The 14,142-nt window shown below is 60.9% G+C and overlaps 1 protein-coding gene across 1 annotated transcript; it reads right to left on the bottom strand.

Annotated features, from left to right (window-relative positions):
* Positions 1–522: 522 nt before the first annotated feature.
* On the bottom strand, positions 523–4,536 carry GNG8 (G protein subunit gamma 8). The gene is made up of 3 exons (XM_067557334.1): positions 4,454–4,536; positions 1,775–1,881; positions 523–1,186 (listed from the first exon to the last, which is right to left on the bottom strand). Exons 2-3 carry the CDS (start codon positions 1,856–1,858, stop codon positions 1,058–1,060), a joined length of 213 nt encoding a protein of 70 aa, XP_067413435.1. The 5' UTR covers positions 1,859–1,881; positions 4,454–4,536; the 3' UTR covers positions 523–1,057.
* Between the last annotated feature and the right edge of the window lie 9,606 nt (positions 4,537–14,142).

Below are 14,142 nucleotides of genomic sequence, written 5' to 3'. Positions count from 1 at the left end.
GAGTCTGGGGGTGCAATGATTGATGGGTTTGGGGGTGCAGGGCCTGGGGGTGCAGTGATTGATGGGGGCTTGGGGGAACAGGGCCTGGGGGTGCAGTGATTGATGGGGATTTTAGTGGTACAGATCCTGGGGGTGCAATGATTGATGAAGGGTTGGTGGTGCAGTGATTGATGGGGGCTTGGGGGTGCAGTGATTGATGGGGTTTTGGGGGTACAGAGCCTGGGGTGCAGTGATTGATGGGGTTTGGGGGTGCAGTGATTGATGGGGATTTTGGGGGTACAGGGCCTGGGCTTTCAGTGACTGGACAGGGGTAGGCGAGAGGCAGGACCTGGGGGCTCAGTGACCAGGTGGGGGCAGATGGAACCTGGGGGTCCTATTCCGGGGAGAGACGGGGCCTGTGAGCTGAGTGAGCAGGTGATGGCAGCCAGGGGGATGAGAACTGGCATTTGGGAGGACAGGGGTTGGGGACGCAATGAACAGACGGGGCAGTGGGGGAGTCACTCAGCAGTGTTCAGTGTTTATTGATCTTGGAAACAGCAGCCAAGGGGCGAATCCAGTGTAGGGGAGAGCGGCGGGGGCTGGGGGGGGGGAGAAGGGAGGACAGGTGAGGAAGACACCATGGTTCTGCTGTGATAGCTAGATAGATAAATTCCATGCATGGATGGCTGAGCCGACAGATAGATACCATGAAGGATGGATAGATAGATTCCATAGGAGGATGGATGGATAGATGAGTACCATGGATGGAAAGGTGGGTAGATGGATACAGAGCTACCGTGGATGGATGGACAGACAGGTTAGACTGACGGGTTCCATGGATAGACAGATGGATTCCGTGGCCGGATGGATGGCTGGCCGGGTGGGTGGATGGGTAGATGGATGGACAGTGTGGGTAGCCAGACTCCCAGGTCAGGCAGGGGGTGCAGCCCACACCCCATGCCCTGCCCCGCAGTTTTCCCCTGCTGGGCTCTGAGCCACGCTGCTAATCTACGCTAACACTAATGGTGCTGCTGTGAGCTGCAGCCCAAGGGGTGCACTGAGGCGCTGAGCCCGGGGCTCACAGCACGATGCAGAAGAGCCTCTTTTCGCGAAAGGGGTTCTCTGAGGAGGGCACCGGGGTCACGAGCGGGTCCTCCTTGGCGTGCGCTTCGCAGTAGGCCAGCAAATCCGCCGCCGCCTTTGACACCTGCCATGGGGAGGACAGGGTTAAACACGCCAGCCAGAGCCCAGGGACAGCGCCCTCTGCTGGCAACAGAGCCACTGGACGATCTCTCAGCCTGCGCTCCTGCCTGCGCCCCACAGCACCCCCTGCTGGGAGAGGCTGGGGTAGCTGGGCATGCCCCCACCCAGCCAGCACCCCTGCCCCGTGCCCCACAGAGCCCCCTGCTGGGAGAGGCCGGGACTGGAGCAGCCAGGAGCTCCATCCACAGCCACACCCCGCCCCCCCACACCCCACAGCGCTCCCTGCTGGGAAAGGCTGGGCTAGAGTAGCCGGGAGCTCTCCCACCTAGCCAATGCCTTGCCCTGCGCCCTACAGCACCTCCTGCTGGGAGAGGCTGGGATAGCTGCAAGCTCCCCCACCCAGCCAACGCCCTGCCCTGAACCCCACAGTGCCCCCTGCTGGGAGTAGCCGGGAGCTCCCCCCACAGCCAGCACCCCTGCCCAGAGGTGGAGAGGGTGGCACTGGGGGCGGGGTTTCCACAGCAGAGGAGAGAGTGGCACAGGGGGGGGGCTTTGCACAGCCATGTGAGGGGGAGGTGGGGGAGAGTCACACCTTCATGCGGTCGATGTTCACCTCCAGCTTTAGCTGCTCCACCATCTTGCGAGCCTCGGCGATCTTGGCCATGTTGTTGGCCATGGTTCCCCAGCCAGACACTTGCCCTGCAGGGAACCGGTGGGGGGGTGAGCGGAGCAGGGAGGATATGGGCCATGGGGGGGCAGAGAGAGCCCATGGAACGCAGACTGCTGTCACCATTGGGGCACGACTCCCCAAGCCCCAGGACTGAGCCTGCCCCTCGCAGGTTCCTCGCACCTTTGTCTATAGGGGGCGCCAGCTCCAATCCAGCCCTGGGGCAATGGGGACTGGCTGGTTCAAGGGGGCAGGCAATGGGGCATGGGGCCCTTCCCCTCCGGGTGCTGGCTCCAGTACGGCTCCAGGTCAGTATTGACAGAGTCATCCCCACTCAGTGGTTCAGCTGCAAGGATCCAATGGGGTCTCAATCCTCGTTCCAGAGGCATTGGACAGACCACCCCCACTGGGGGCTGTGGGCGGAATCGGTGGCACAGAGCGAGCTGCCCTCCCTGGTCCTAGAGACAGTCCCTCTAGGGCAGGGCAGAGCCACACTGGCATGGGGGCGAGCATATATGTGCATGCATGCATAGATGGGTGGGTGGGTATGTGTGCGCACATGCATGTACGTGTGTGGATTCATGTATAGGTGTGTGCATGCACGTATGTGTAGGTGCGCGTTCTTGTATAGGTGTGTGCATGTGCATGTGTGTGTGTGCATACCTAGACGTGTGTGTAGCTATGGGGAGACAAGGCAGATGAGGCATTATCTGTTGGTGGAGGGTACAAACTTTTGAGCTGCACAGAGCGCGTCTTCCAGCCCGGGGCGGGAAGCAGAGTACACACGCCTGCCCACCCTGTGCTCTCTGCTCCATCCACGCCTCCCCCCCGACACAGGGCTAAACTTTAAAGGCTGCTGGACCAGGAGGGGGGGCTGCAGATGAAGGGGGCTGGAGGCTCGCTGTGCTGGGGACTGCGGGGAGCCCCTGCCTCACACTTGATCCAAGAAAGGGAAATCAGCCGCGCTCTGGGAAGAAGGGGGGCCGTGTCTGGGGGGACCTGGCTAATTAGGGCATCTCAGCAGCTCCCCCTACCATGTCCCCTCTAGCCCTGCCTGCAGGAGGCCTTTGATCAGCTATGCTCAAAGCAGCCGGCTAATTGCTCAGCCGGGTGCAGGGAAATGTCACCGGTTCCAGCACTGGCACGGGGCAGGCGAGCGCTGAAGTGGCGTAGCAGGGGGCACTGCATGGCCAGGAGCCCAGGGCAGGGGCCTTAAAGGGACGGTGCCTGAAGTCTCTACCCAACGCCACCCTTAGCAGTGCTGGGACCAGGGTGCGGGGCGCTGAACCCCTGCAAATCTTGGAAGGTTCTAGGTGCTGATCCGGTCTTCGAAATGCCATGCGGGTGGCTGACCGTCTCCGTCAGGACCTGGGTCCCACCAGAGCCCCACGGGGCAGAGGCAGTTGTTAAAATATTGGGGAGGGGTGACTGGGAGGTTAGTGAAATTCAGAGACGTGAGAGGGGGCTGGTTAGAGTTTGGGGCGGATGGTTCAAGGCAAATCCGCTTGCTTTGCGCTGTTGTAAAGGCCCTGCCCACCCCCACCCCGAGCCAGTTCTGCCGCACAGAAAACGCCTGGGGTGGGGAGCAGAGTCTGGGCATCGGCGGCTGGGTTCGCATGGCTAGGATCTGAGCCTGTCAGGGTGTGCACGTGGCACAGCAGAGCTAACGGTACACGTGCTGGTGTGCACGGGCACGCTGACATGCAGCCACGGGCACACTTGTGCCAGGGCATGTGTTAGTGCATGGATGGCTGCGTGCCCAACCACAGGCTTATGTCTGAATGGGGGGGTATGTGCCCCCATCTGTGCCCGCAGGGATGCAGGCACGGGAGTGCATGAGTGTGCACATGGGAGTGCAAGGACTTGCATGTGTGTTTGTGCACAAGGGCCTGTGAATACAAGGGTTTATGGGCCTGTGTCTGAGTGGGGAGGGCATGTGTGTGCTAAAGCGTGCACATGTGTGCACAGGAGAGTGCAAAGATGTGCACACGTGTGTGCATGGATGTGCACGAGTGTGCGTGTGCAAGGTGTGTGCGTGCAGGTGGGCACGTGCAGACATGGCCCTGCTCTGAGGAGACATCCCAAGCACCCTGCAGTGCCAGCTGCATTCCTGTCCCCACCCCAGGCCATCCCTAGCGCTGCAGCTGCTGCTGGGGGAGACGCGGGTCCCTGAGCTCTGCTCTCGGCAGGTAAATAACAGAGGGGCTGGGCCTCAGCTGCTTTGTTTTTCAGCTCCAGCTCTGTCCCTCTGCTCAGGCATCAGGGATTTGACCCTGTCAGTGGCTGGAGGCACAGGCACTCTCCTTCCTTCCAGATCTGCCGATCCAGCAGGACTCATGCCTCACCGGCCACAGCCAATCCATGGCACAGCTGGCTCCGCACTGCCACCTGCAGGGACTCTGGCATGCATGTGGCGGGGCAGAGACGGGGCAGGAAAGAGGGATGTGGAGGGGGGTTATTACAAAGCAAATCTCCCTCATGCCCTGGAGGTCCAGGACACCCCTCACACCACAGACCGGGAATCCCACCAGCCACACTATGGGGCATGTTCTGCTACCGCAGGGATGGGCACAGGAGTGATGATGGGCAGATAGACGCGCTAACCTCTGACCACTCCGTCCCAGCACGGCGAGCTGAGGTCCCAGAGCCAGGTGGAATGCACGTTCCCTCCTCCCCCTGCCTCAGGAGAGCCCGGGGTTGGGGCTGATTCTGGTGCTGACCTGAATGGATCAGAAGCTGCTGAGCTAGCAAAACCCATCCAGGAATCTTGCTCCGTTTTAGGGTCTGTAGCATGGATCCGGACCTGCCTAGAACTCACCTTCCCTGGTGAGTTGTTCTGTATGGGGGCAGCTCTTGGAAACAAAGGTGAGGTGGGGATAAGGAGTTTTCAGAACGTATGGGGATTGATCTACCTATCTATTTTTCCCTGTACACACCCTTCTACCTATCTATGTCTGTCTGTCTGCCTGTCCCTGTACACACTCTTTCTACCTATCTGTCTGTCTGTCTGCCTGTCCCTGTACACACTCTTCTACCTATCTATCTGTCTGTCTGTCTGTCTGTCTGTCCCTGTACACACTCTTCTACCTATCTAGCTATGTTCTTAGATCAGTGCCAAGCTCTGTTGTTTCTGGACAAGATTGTTCAGTTCTAAGAATGGGCAGAGATTTGGGCACGGAGGTTCGTACTTTTTTTCCGAGCTGGCCCCTGTCGCTGGGGGAGTGCAAATGCAAGAGAATGAGCAGGTGTCAGCAGAGGGAGAGAAGGGTGATCTAGAGATTAGACAAGGGACCTGGGAGCCAAGACTCCTGGGTTCTATCCCCAGCTCTGGGAGGGGAGTGGGGTCTAGGAGTCAGAGCGGGGGGACAGGGAGCCAGGGTGCCTGGTTCTAGCCTAGGTTCTTCCACAGTCTTGCTGGGGGACCCTGGGCAAATCCCTTCCTCTCTCTGTGCCTGAGTCCCCCTCTGTGAAATGGGGCCAAGGAGCCTGACTCGCTTGCTGAGCGTGTGCTGGGGAGAGGAAGGTGGTAGCTGTGCGTGACAAAGGCTCTGGGACGCTCGGATCAGAGGCCAAAGAAGGACCAGATGCCCCCTTGGCTGTTACTGCACCCAGCCTACCATCCACCCGCCGAGGGCAGGGAGACGGCCCCTGCAGGCACTGCATGGAGCAGTCTGGGGTGAGGGGGACGAGGCATGGCGGGGGGGGGGGGGCTTTAGCTGTCCCCTGGCCGATGGCGATTGTGGCAGTGGGATGCTCCGGGAGCAGCTGGGGCCCCATGCTGGTTGGGTCCCAGGGATTCCTAGGGGAGAGCGGGGTCATTACAGCGGGCAGCAATCCTTCCCCAACATGGCGCTGTGCCAGCTGCCCAACGGCTCCCCATGGCAAAGCCCCAGCCCAGGGGGACTTAGGTCACTCTGGAGGGGACGCGAGAGGCGGGGGGGCCCGAGCCAGCTCCTACCTGTTGCCAAGTGTCCGGGTCTCTCGCTCTCTCTGGTTGGAGTGAGGAGCCTCTGGTGTGGAGCGTCTGTGAGTGTCACCTCCCCGTGCCCACCGGGGGGCGGGGGAGGGGTTCCGCAGAGCGGCAGGCAGAGTGGGGGAGGCAGGGCCAGCATCAGAGCCCCGTGATCACACACGGCAGGACAGACAGACGTGAGCATGCACGTGCTTGGACAGACGTGGCAGGACGGACACACGGACACGTGCCATGCCGCAAGCATGCACAGGCACATGGGCATGCACAACATAGGGGGACCGCCACATGGGCACGCACGCGTGGACAGACGGACACACAGACCCAAGGGCAAACACCCCCACCCCCCACCCCTTGATAGACATGGACACGTGGGCACACACATACCCACGGGCGTCTGGACAGACAGACGGACAGCCAGGGGGCGCACACACAGCTAGACGGACGGGGACACACATGCTCACACAAAGGGGTGGATGGACACACCCAAAGCCAGCTAGACATACACTCACACTCAGGCACCCCCCCATCACAATGTACGGACAGACACACACTGGTCAGTTGGACACCCATGCACGGAAGCCTTCGTGCGCACACACACGCACACACAGAGCTGGCCGAATGCACAGACACACGCGTTCAGCTCGCAGGACCTGTTCTCTGCCCCTTCCGTCGTGTATCCCAATGCCAAGGGGCGCAACGTGCCACCATTCGGCTGTGGACGTGCCCTTCTCCCCTGCCTTCCCCGCAGACACACAGAGCAGCAGGCCCCAGAATTCTGTGGGCGCCCTTCTCGCTAGCACTGGTCATTGGCCTGTGCCCGGCTGCCCCCAGGGGCGTTCCCAGCCCCAGAGCAAGGGGGTGCATGTCCCCTGGAGGGAAAGGCTCACGGGCTGCAGCCCAAGCGGGCTGTGTGTAAGTGGGTGGCTAAAGGGCTGTGTCCCCTTTGCCTTCAGCAGGCTTTACCCAGACTCCCCTCGAGACACGCACCCAGGAAGGCTCCAGCCCATGGGGCAGAAGGGCACCCCGAAATGTAGGGGGCTACCCTGTAACTGCACTTGGACAGGACAATGAGGGAGCAACCAGACCTTGCCAATTGCATTCCCTGCTACCCAGAATCCCCGGGGGCCCTGCCCAGCCCCACGCCCCATCCCCTGGTATATGCAGTGACTGTGCTTTGTGTCTTCCAGTCCTTGGCGCTGGGAGCCTGAGTCCGACCCTCTGCCCTCTGTGCCTTCGCCCCCCCTGCGCAGCACTGGCATTGCCCACAGGGGGGCACCGCAGGACAGGCGATGGGCAGAGGAGACCATTAAAGGAGCCACATGGCAGAGGGAAGTGTGTGGGGGGGGCCGCCAGCGGGTGGGGGCAACAGAGAGAGATGGATAGAATGAAAGCGATGCTCTTTGGCTCTCTGTCCCAAACAAAGGTTTGTTTTGTCATTAAATGGATGCCATGTCCCACCCCAGAGGCTGCTGCATCTCCATGCTGGGGGAGGGATCTCTGCATAAATAGCTGCTGGGTCATACCCCAGAGGTGGCTGCAGCTCAGCACCCAGCAAGGGATATACCTGCATATAACAGTGCCCCATCCCAGAGGTGGCTGCAATTCAGCAGTGAGTTAGGGGTCCTTGTATAAAACAGCTGCCATGTCCCACCCCAGAAGCGGCTGCATCTCCAGCTGTGTGAATAATAGAATCATAGGGTTAGAAGGGACTGCAAGGGTCATCTAGTCTAACCCTCGGCCGAGATGCAAGATTTGTTGTAGCGACTCCTATATATATAGTTTTTAAATAGTCAGCCTTTCCTAACACTTCCTAGCAGCAGCAGGGATAAAACCCAAATCCTCCGCCTCCACCAGCAGTGAAGAGTCTATGACACGAGCAGTGTTGATTCCTCACAACAGAAGGCAATGCTGCAACCACACTACTCAGGCTGGTTCCAGTAACAAACCTACAACCAGGCAGCATTTTCACGAGACGTCGTTTGCTGCAAACATCTCCCTTGTCCCGGGCACCCCCCTCGTTGTAACAATCCCACCCACCTTTCAGATGCTCAGAGTCTCGGGCTGCACCTGCCCTACAGACCTGTCTACACTTGAAATGCACAGTGGCACATCGACCTGGTGCTGTCTACACTGGGGGTTAGTTTGCTCTGGCTACGTCTCTCAGGCGCTTGGATTTTTCATACACCACGAGATGTAGCTATGCCAAGATAAGTTTCCGGTGTAGATCAGCCCTTTGGAAGGGGATGTCAGACGCATGGAAATGGAAATGGCTGCTCCTTGGCAGAGCCTTTTCAGCCCCTCTGCGCTGATGATGCCCTGTGCCCCGCTGCATTTTGGGACGGCCCATCTCCCTCATGATTCGAACCCAGGGCTGCCAGAACTGCATCTCTGTTGTTGGAGCGAAAGAACCGGCTGGCAGACCTGCCTCGTGAAGTCATGGAGCAGTCGCTAGAGGGGGGCACAAATCCACACCTTTCCTCCCATGGGTGGTGCCAACCCCGCTGCTGGGCGCTGTGGGTAATTGCCCAGTGCAGAGCAGTGCATTGTGGGTCGGGACCAGCTGCAACACACACGGCTTCCTATCCGTGCTGCAGCGGATCCATGGCATGGTCAAAGCTGAGCTAAAGGCTTCATCCCCGTTGCATGGACCAAATAGTGCCACCCTGCAGACACACTGTTGCAACATATCCTAGCTTAGTGTAGACTGGACCTGAAGGAAGGTGGCTTTGCTTTTCCCCTCAATTACGTGGCCAGCCCTCGGATACCTTTGCACGGAGGGCAGCGTGGAAGGGTTAACATAATCCTCTTGTCCCTTCGCCCACTTATCCAAAGGCAGGCGCTTGCAACATGGTCGCCATGGTGATGGCACCAGCTAGTTCCGAGCCCAGAAGAAGCGAGGGGTGGAAGTGAAACAAGAAAGCGGGGTGTGGAGTCGCCGATGTGTCGGTTCGTTAAGAGCGATGGGGGGGGGGCGGGGGAGGAGGAATCAGCCACATTCCAGAGGAAAATGAGATGGAGAAAGGCTCCTACAAATTATCTCACACATTTCTAGTGCCTGTCCCTCTTGTGATGTTAGGGAACAAGTCACCCAGTTCTGAGATGCAGCCACTTCTGGGGTGAGGCACAGTAGCTGTTTATAAAAGGATCCTTCACTCAGTTCTTAAAGGCTGGATGCAGGGTCTTGCTATACAGGGATTGTTCACTCAGCACAGAGCTACAACCGCTTCTGGGATGTGGTGTGGCAGCTGTTTATACAGGGATCTGAGATGCAGCTGCCTCTGGAGTAGGGCACATCAGCTGTGTATACAAGGATCCTCTGCCCAGTGCTGAAATGCAACTGCCTCTGGGGTGGGATGCAGGGGCTCGTTATATTGTGATTCTACACCCAGCACTGAGATGCAGCCACCTCTGGAGTGGGGCACAGGCACAGCAGCTGTATAGACAAGGATTTAAACACAGACACCCACCTTGGCCCAATTCCCCCAGCCTTTCTCAGCATTGCTGATTCCTGGTCCTGGTCACTGCAGGGGGACCTGGAGAGACCCTCCTGTGTTGCTCCCAGATTCGCATCCAGTTCAGAGCAGGCAGCACATCCCAGTGTCTGCCCTAGCTCCTCGCACCTCAGCCCCCTGGCTCTACCCATGGGTGAGTCTGGACCCACAAGATGTCCCCAGGATGCTGAGATGAGGAGCCAGCTAGCTCCCGGCACTTGCCAATGCAGCCCCTCATTTCCCATCTTGGCCTGCTCACGCCAGACCGACCTGTGCATTGTGGGAAAATCCTGGCTGCTTGCGCCTCCTCTGCCCAGGCTTTCCCATGGTGCACAGCTCCTTGAGGCCTGGGGAAAAGGAGGGGCAATGCCAGGTTGGAGTGCCCCACAGAACCACCAGGGGCCCAGCAGCCTCCAGGGAGAGCCCCCTTTAGATTCCAGCCAGAGCCAGCCCAATCCTGGCTGCTGCAGGCAAGTGGGGAGGGAAGGGAGCAGGGGGCGGTGCTAGAGCATCCTTCAGATATCCCAGCAGTCCCCAGGATGGCCAGGCACTGCAGAGGGGAACCTCACAGCACTGGGGTCCCTGGCTGGGTGCTGACAGGGCACTGCTCTGGGGAAGTTCACAACGCAGGACTTCCCAGCTGCGGGGCCTGCTTGTGTGGCAGAGCTGCCCTGCTGCCCCAGAATCCATAGGCCCCTCAGCCCGCACCCAGCCCGGTCTCCTTGTCCCCTTAGAGTTGGTTGTTCTCCCTGGGAAGATACCCGTGGGGTTGGTAACTGCCCCCCCTCACGGCCCCAGGCCAGGTCATTCTCCAATGGGGGACATAGGTACAGTGCACAACTCCCATCTAATTGTCCCCTGTGGTCCCTGACTAATTAATTGGCCCCATGATGCCACCTTAATTAATTACCTCTCCCCATCTCCCCTGCTACCACATTGGCCATATGCTACTATTTGTAAGCCAGCCCGCCCACTGCTAAAGGCCCCTCCCTCAGCCTAAGGGGAGGAGCCATTGAGCCCAGGATACAACTAATTATGGGGGACAACTAATGAAAAAACAGGAGGGGATGTGGGGGTCACAGGGTCAGACGGAGGGAACTGGAAGGGGACACCAAGCAGAGAACCCCGGACAGCACCCACTGCTCCCGGAAGGGGTCAAGGGAGCCAGCGGACACTGCCCAGAGGAACTCTGCCCCGATGTATGAGTGCACAAGGGAACGGAAGCAGGCCCCACAGTCGCAGAGCGCCCCCCCCCAGCCAACCTCCTCTCCCTGGTCTTGTAGATGGCCATTTTGGCCAGGGCTAGGAGGAGGTTGACGAAGAGGTCCCGCGACTTTGTGGGGCCACGGACGGGGTGCGCAGTTGTTCCCAGGCTGACGCGTTATCCCAGCAGTTCCGGGAAAGTTAGCCCTATGACACCAAACCCATCAATTACCCCCGCCCCATGGTGCCAGGGGAATGAGGCCAATCAGCCCCCGCAGGGCGCATAACTACCCTCTGGCCCTGCTGCCCAGCAAGCCAGTTGCCTCTCGCCACCATCCTGGCTTGCTACCCCCTGTTCGCAGGGCCAGAGGTGCCTGGGCCCAGCCCAAGGGCGAGGGCCGTGGTAGAGCGACAGGCAGCGTGTCAGGGGGCCCAGCGAGCTCATTGCCCGAGGGGATGCCCGTCCGAGGGGGCAGCACCCAGCCCTGGGTAAGGTTGTCTGTTAACCCTGTGGTGCCTGAAACACTGCACCATACTCTTCAGCCGGCACTGCCCTGGAGAAGCTCACAGCACTGCAGTGCTCGGTGTTAAGGGAGGCAGGTGGATGGACAGGCAGACACCATGTGAGGAGTGGGGCTCCAGCTTGATTCTCAGTCCCACTCAGGCCCCTTGTGCTGGAAACAGCCCCCTGAGACTCTCCCCCCACTACCCTGACCCACACACAGAGGCCTCTCTGCTCATTGTGGAGCTGACGTCCAACACCTGCCATAGGGGCGGATTGGGGGGCATGGTTGGGACGCACCCCGCTGTGGCGAGTCCCTGCCCCCCAGGGCCATAGGGGATGCAGCCCTGAGGCTGCTCTGATGCTGGGAACTGGGCAGAGCCCTAAATGTGAGGCTCACACAGGTTGTGAATCCTCCCCCACCCCAAGCACAGGGAGTGGGGAGCTGGGAATCTGGCCGGCTGCCTGTGATCAGTGCCATGTGCCCAGAGGGGCATGAGTGAAGCAGCTGTGGGGGGCAGCCAGGGCCCCTCCCTGGTGCAGAGTGGTCCCTTTCCTGGGGGGTCTGGGGAGCAGAGCCCAGCACCAATGCTGCAGCAATCTGGGGACCAGGGGCCGGGGGAGGGGGAGAGTCTGGCAGCGCTCAGGCCCTGCCACCACCCGCTCACGAGGTATTTTTAGCAGCGCCGTGGGAAGGTGCTGCCTGACTCAGCTTCATGTTCCCTGCAGTTTAGCAGCTCCCCGGCTGGACCTGGCCCCTGCTGGCAGCCTGGGGGGTGCGTGGGGAGGAAGCAGCGGGCAGAGCAGCACAGCTCAGCATGCCCCAGGCTGAGGAATCGCTGGAGAAGGGCTACAAGGGGCCAGCCTCCTCCTTGCTAACACCCTCCTGATGCCAGACGGGCTTTGCCCCCAGCGCCCACTGCCCCACACTGGCAACCACACCAAAATCTCGACGTCTGCCTGTGTCGGGTGCTGGGGCACTACTGTAAGGAAGCTCGCAGCACCGCAGGCTCGCATGGTGCCAATGCCCCTCTAGAGGCAAGTGGCGTTTATCAGCTCCCAGCTGTACAGTCCAGCCCCACTGCCTTGATGAGCCCCCCCCCGCCACCACCTCCCCAGGACTCCCACCCCTGCTGCTGGGAGACCTTACGACAGTCCTCAGAGACCCATACCCTCCCAGGCCTGGGCCTCTGCTGGGACAAAGATCTAGTGTCGCTGCCAGAGATGTATGCCCCCCCCCACGCCTGCCACTCCCCCACACCGCGGGACTGGATGTGTCGCTAAAGCATCTGCGTTTGGGATTATTTCGGGCCCTTTTGTGCCACGCAGGGGGTCAGACGAGCTGCTCGCAATGGACCCTTCCTTCCAGCTTTGGGGGCCAGGGATCAAGGGCCGGGGAATCGGGCACCCCCTGCCCCCACACACAGGTCTGGTGCCACCCACCCTGCACAGCTCCCCCGCTACTGACTGCCCCCCCCCAGTCTGGGAGCAGCCCCATCCCCTCTGGGAGTTGGGGGAGGGGATCACAAAGCCCCAGCACGCTCCCCCCTTCCCCCCCGAGCTAAGCAACACACACACACACACACACACACACCAGCGGCCGGTGGGTTTGGCTGGGGCAGGCCATGAAAGGGGGCCGCTGTCTCACATCTGGCAGGCATTAGACCCGGTGTGGCGCAGGCCCAGCCGCTTCGGTCAGCAAGAGCAGACCACCCCTCCCCTGCCCCCCCGCGCCACAGCCTGGCCCCCCACCAGAGCCCACCCCTCCCAACAGCCCAGCACCCCTCCCCCACAACTCAGCCCCCCAACAGCCCCACCCGCAGCAGAGCCCAGCCCCCACTGCCACCCCACATCCCCAGCCCTCCTACACACCAGCCACCTCCCCCACCCCAACAGCCCAACGCCCCACTGCCAGAGCCCACCACCCCTCCCCCACAGCTCAGCCCCCTCCCCCCAACAGCCCCCCCCCCCCCAGCCTTCCTACTCACCAGCCCCCCCAGCCCAGCTCCCCTCCCCCCACCAGAGCCCAGCCACTGCAAATACCCCCCACCACCAGGAGGAGGAGTTCAACATATTCGTTACCCCATTACCCACCCACACCTAGCCCATTACCCCCCCCCACATCCCCATGATACCCTCTTCCCCACCGCTCCCCCTCTGCTCAGGTTTCAGCATGAGTCTTAGATGGTACAAGTTAAAGGGTGTGGTCCCCTCCCCTGGACCAACCCCCCCCCCAGCTCTGTCCAACCCCAGGCTCCCCCAGCGGGAGGCAGCCGGACGCTCCCTGCTTCTCCCCCCTCCTCCCCCCCCAAGCCCCGGCCATTGTGAGGTGACGGGGCACCCGGGGGTGGTGGTGCAGTCAGCCAGGCCTGCAGCACCAGTGTGAATGGGGGGAGAACCTTCTGCCTCATCAAGTGGGGGGTGTCCCATTCCCCCCCGGAGCAAGCGGCATGGGGGGGTGACCCCCAGTTGTATCATACACAGGGCAGGGTGGGGAAGACGTTTGGGGGCGAGGGACTCCACAGCTCAGGTTTGGGGGTGCAGCAACCAGAGCAGCTCAGCATTGGGTACATGGGGAGAGGGGCTCCGCAGCTAGGGTTTGGGGATGCAGAGCACAGCAGGTTTGGGGGTACAAGGGACGTAAGAGGCCAGCTTTGGGGGGTGCAGAAAGCACAAGAGCGCAGGTGTGGGGTGCAGAGACCTCGGGGGAGACGCGGCAGCCTAGGCTGGGGGGAGCAGAGCCCCTGTGCAGGGCCAGGGCGGAGGGGGCAAGGAGCAGAGCCCCTGTGCAGGGCCAGGGCGGAGGGGGCAAGGAGCAGACCTAGGCGCCACACTTTGGCTTCCAAGCGCGGCTCGAGGAGGAGAATGTGCATGTTGTCCACAGCTCGTAATAATTCAGCCGAGCAAGGGCCGGGGGGAGGGGGGCCAAGCGCTGACGTTCCTGGGGCCGAGGGAAAGAATTTGGAAGGCAGGAACGTTTTCCTGGCTGCTCCGTGCATCTGGTTTTCATAAGGGGCTCTGGGCTGGGCGTTTGAACTGACTGCCTGGCGCTCAACGCAGCTGTCAGCATAACTGCAGCCTGCAATCGCCCTCCACACGCACCATGGGTGTGAGCGGTTGGATC

Source organism: Emydura macquarii, unplaced genomic scaffold (genome assembly GCF_026122565.2).
Source record: "Emydura macquarii macquarii isolate MOO-44397 ecotype Brisbane River unplaced genomic scaffold, CSIRO-AGI_Emac_v2 contig_1790, whole genome shotgun sequence".
In the NCBI taxonomy this organism is placed as follows: Eukaryota; Metazoa; Chordata; order Testudines; family Chelidae; genus Emydura; species Emydura macquarii.
This window is presented reverse-complemented; position numbering and strand designations above follow the sequence as displayed.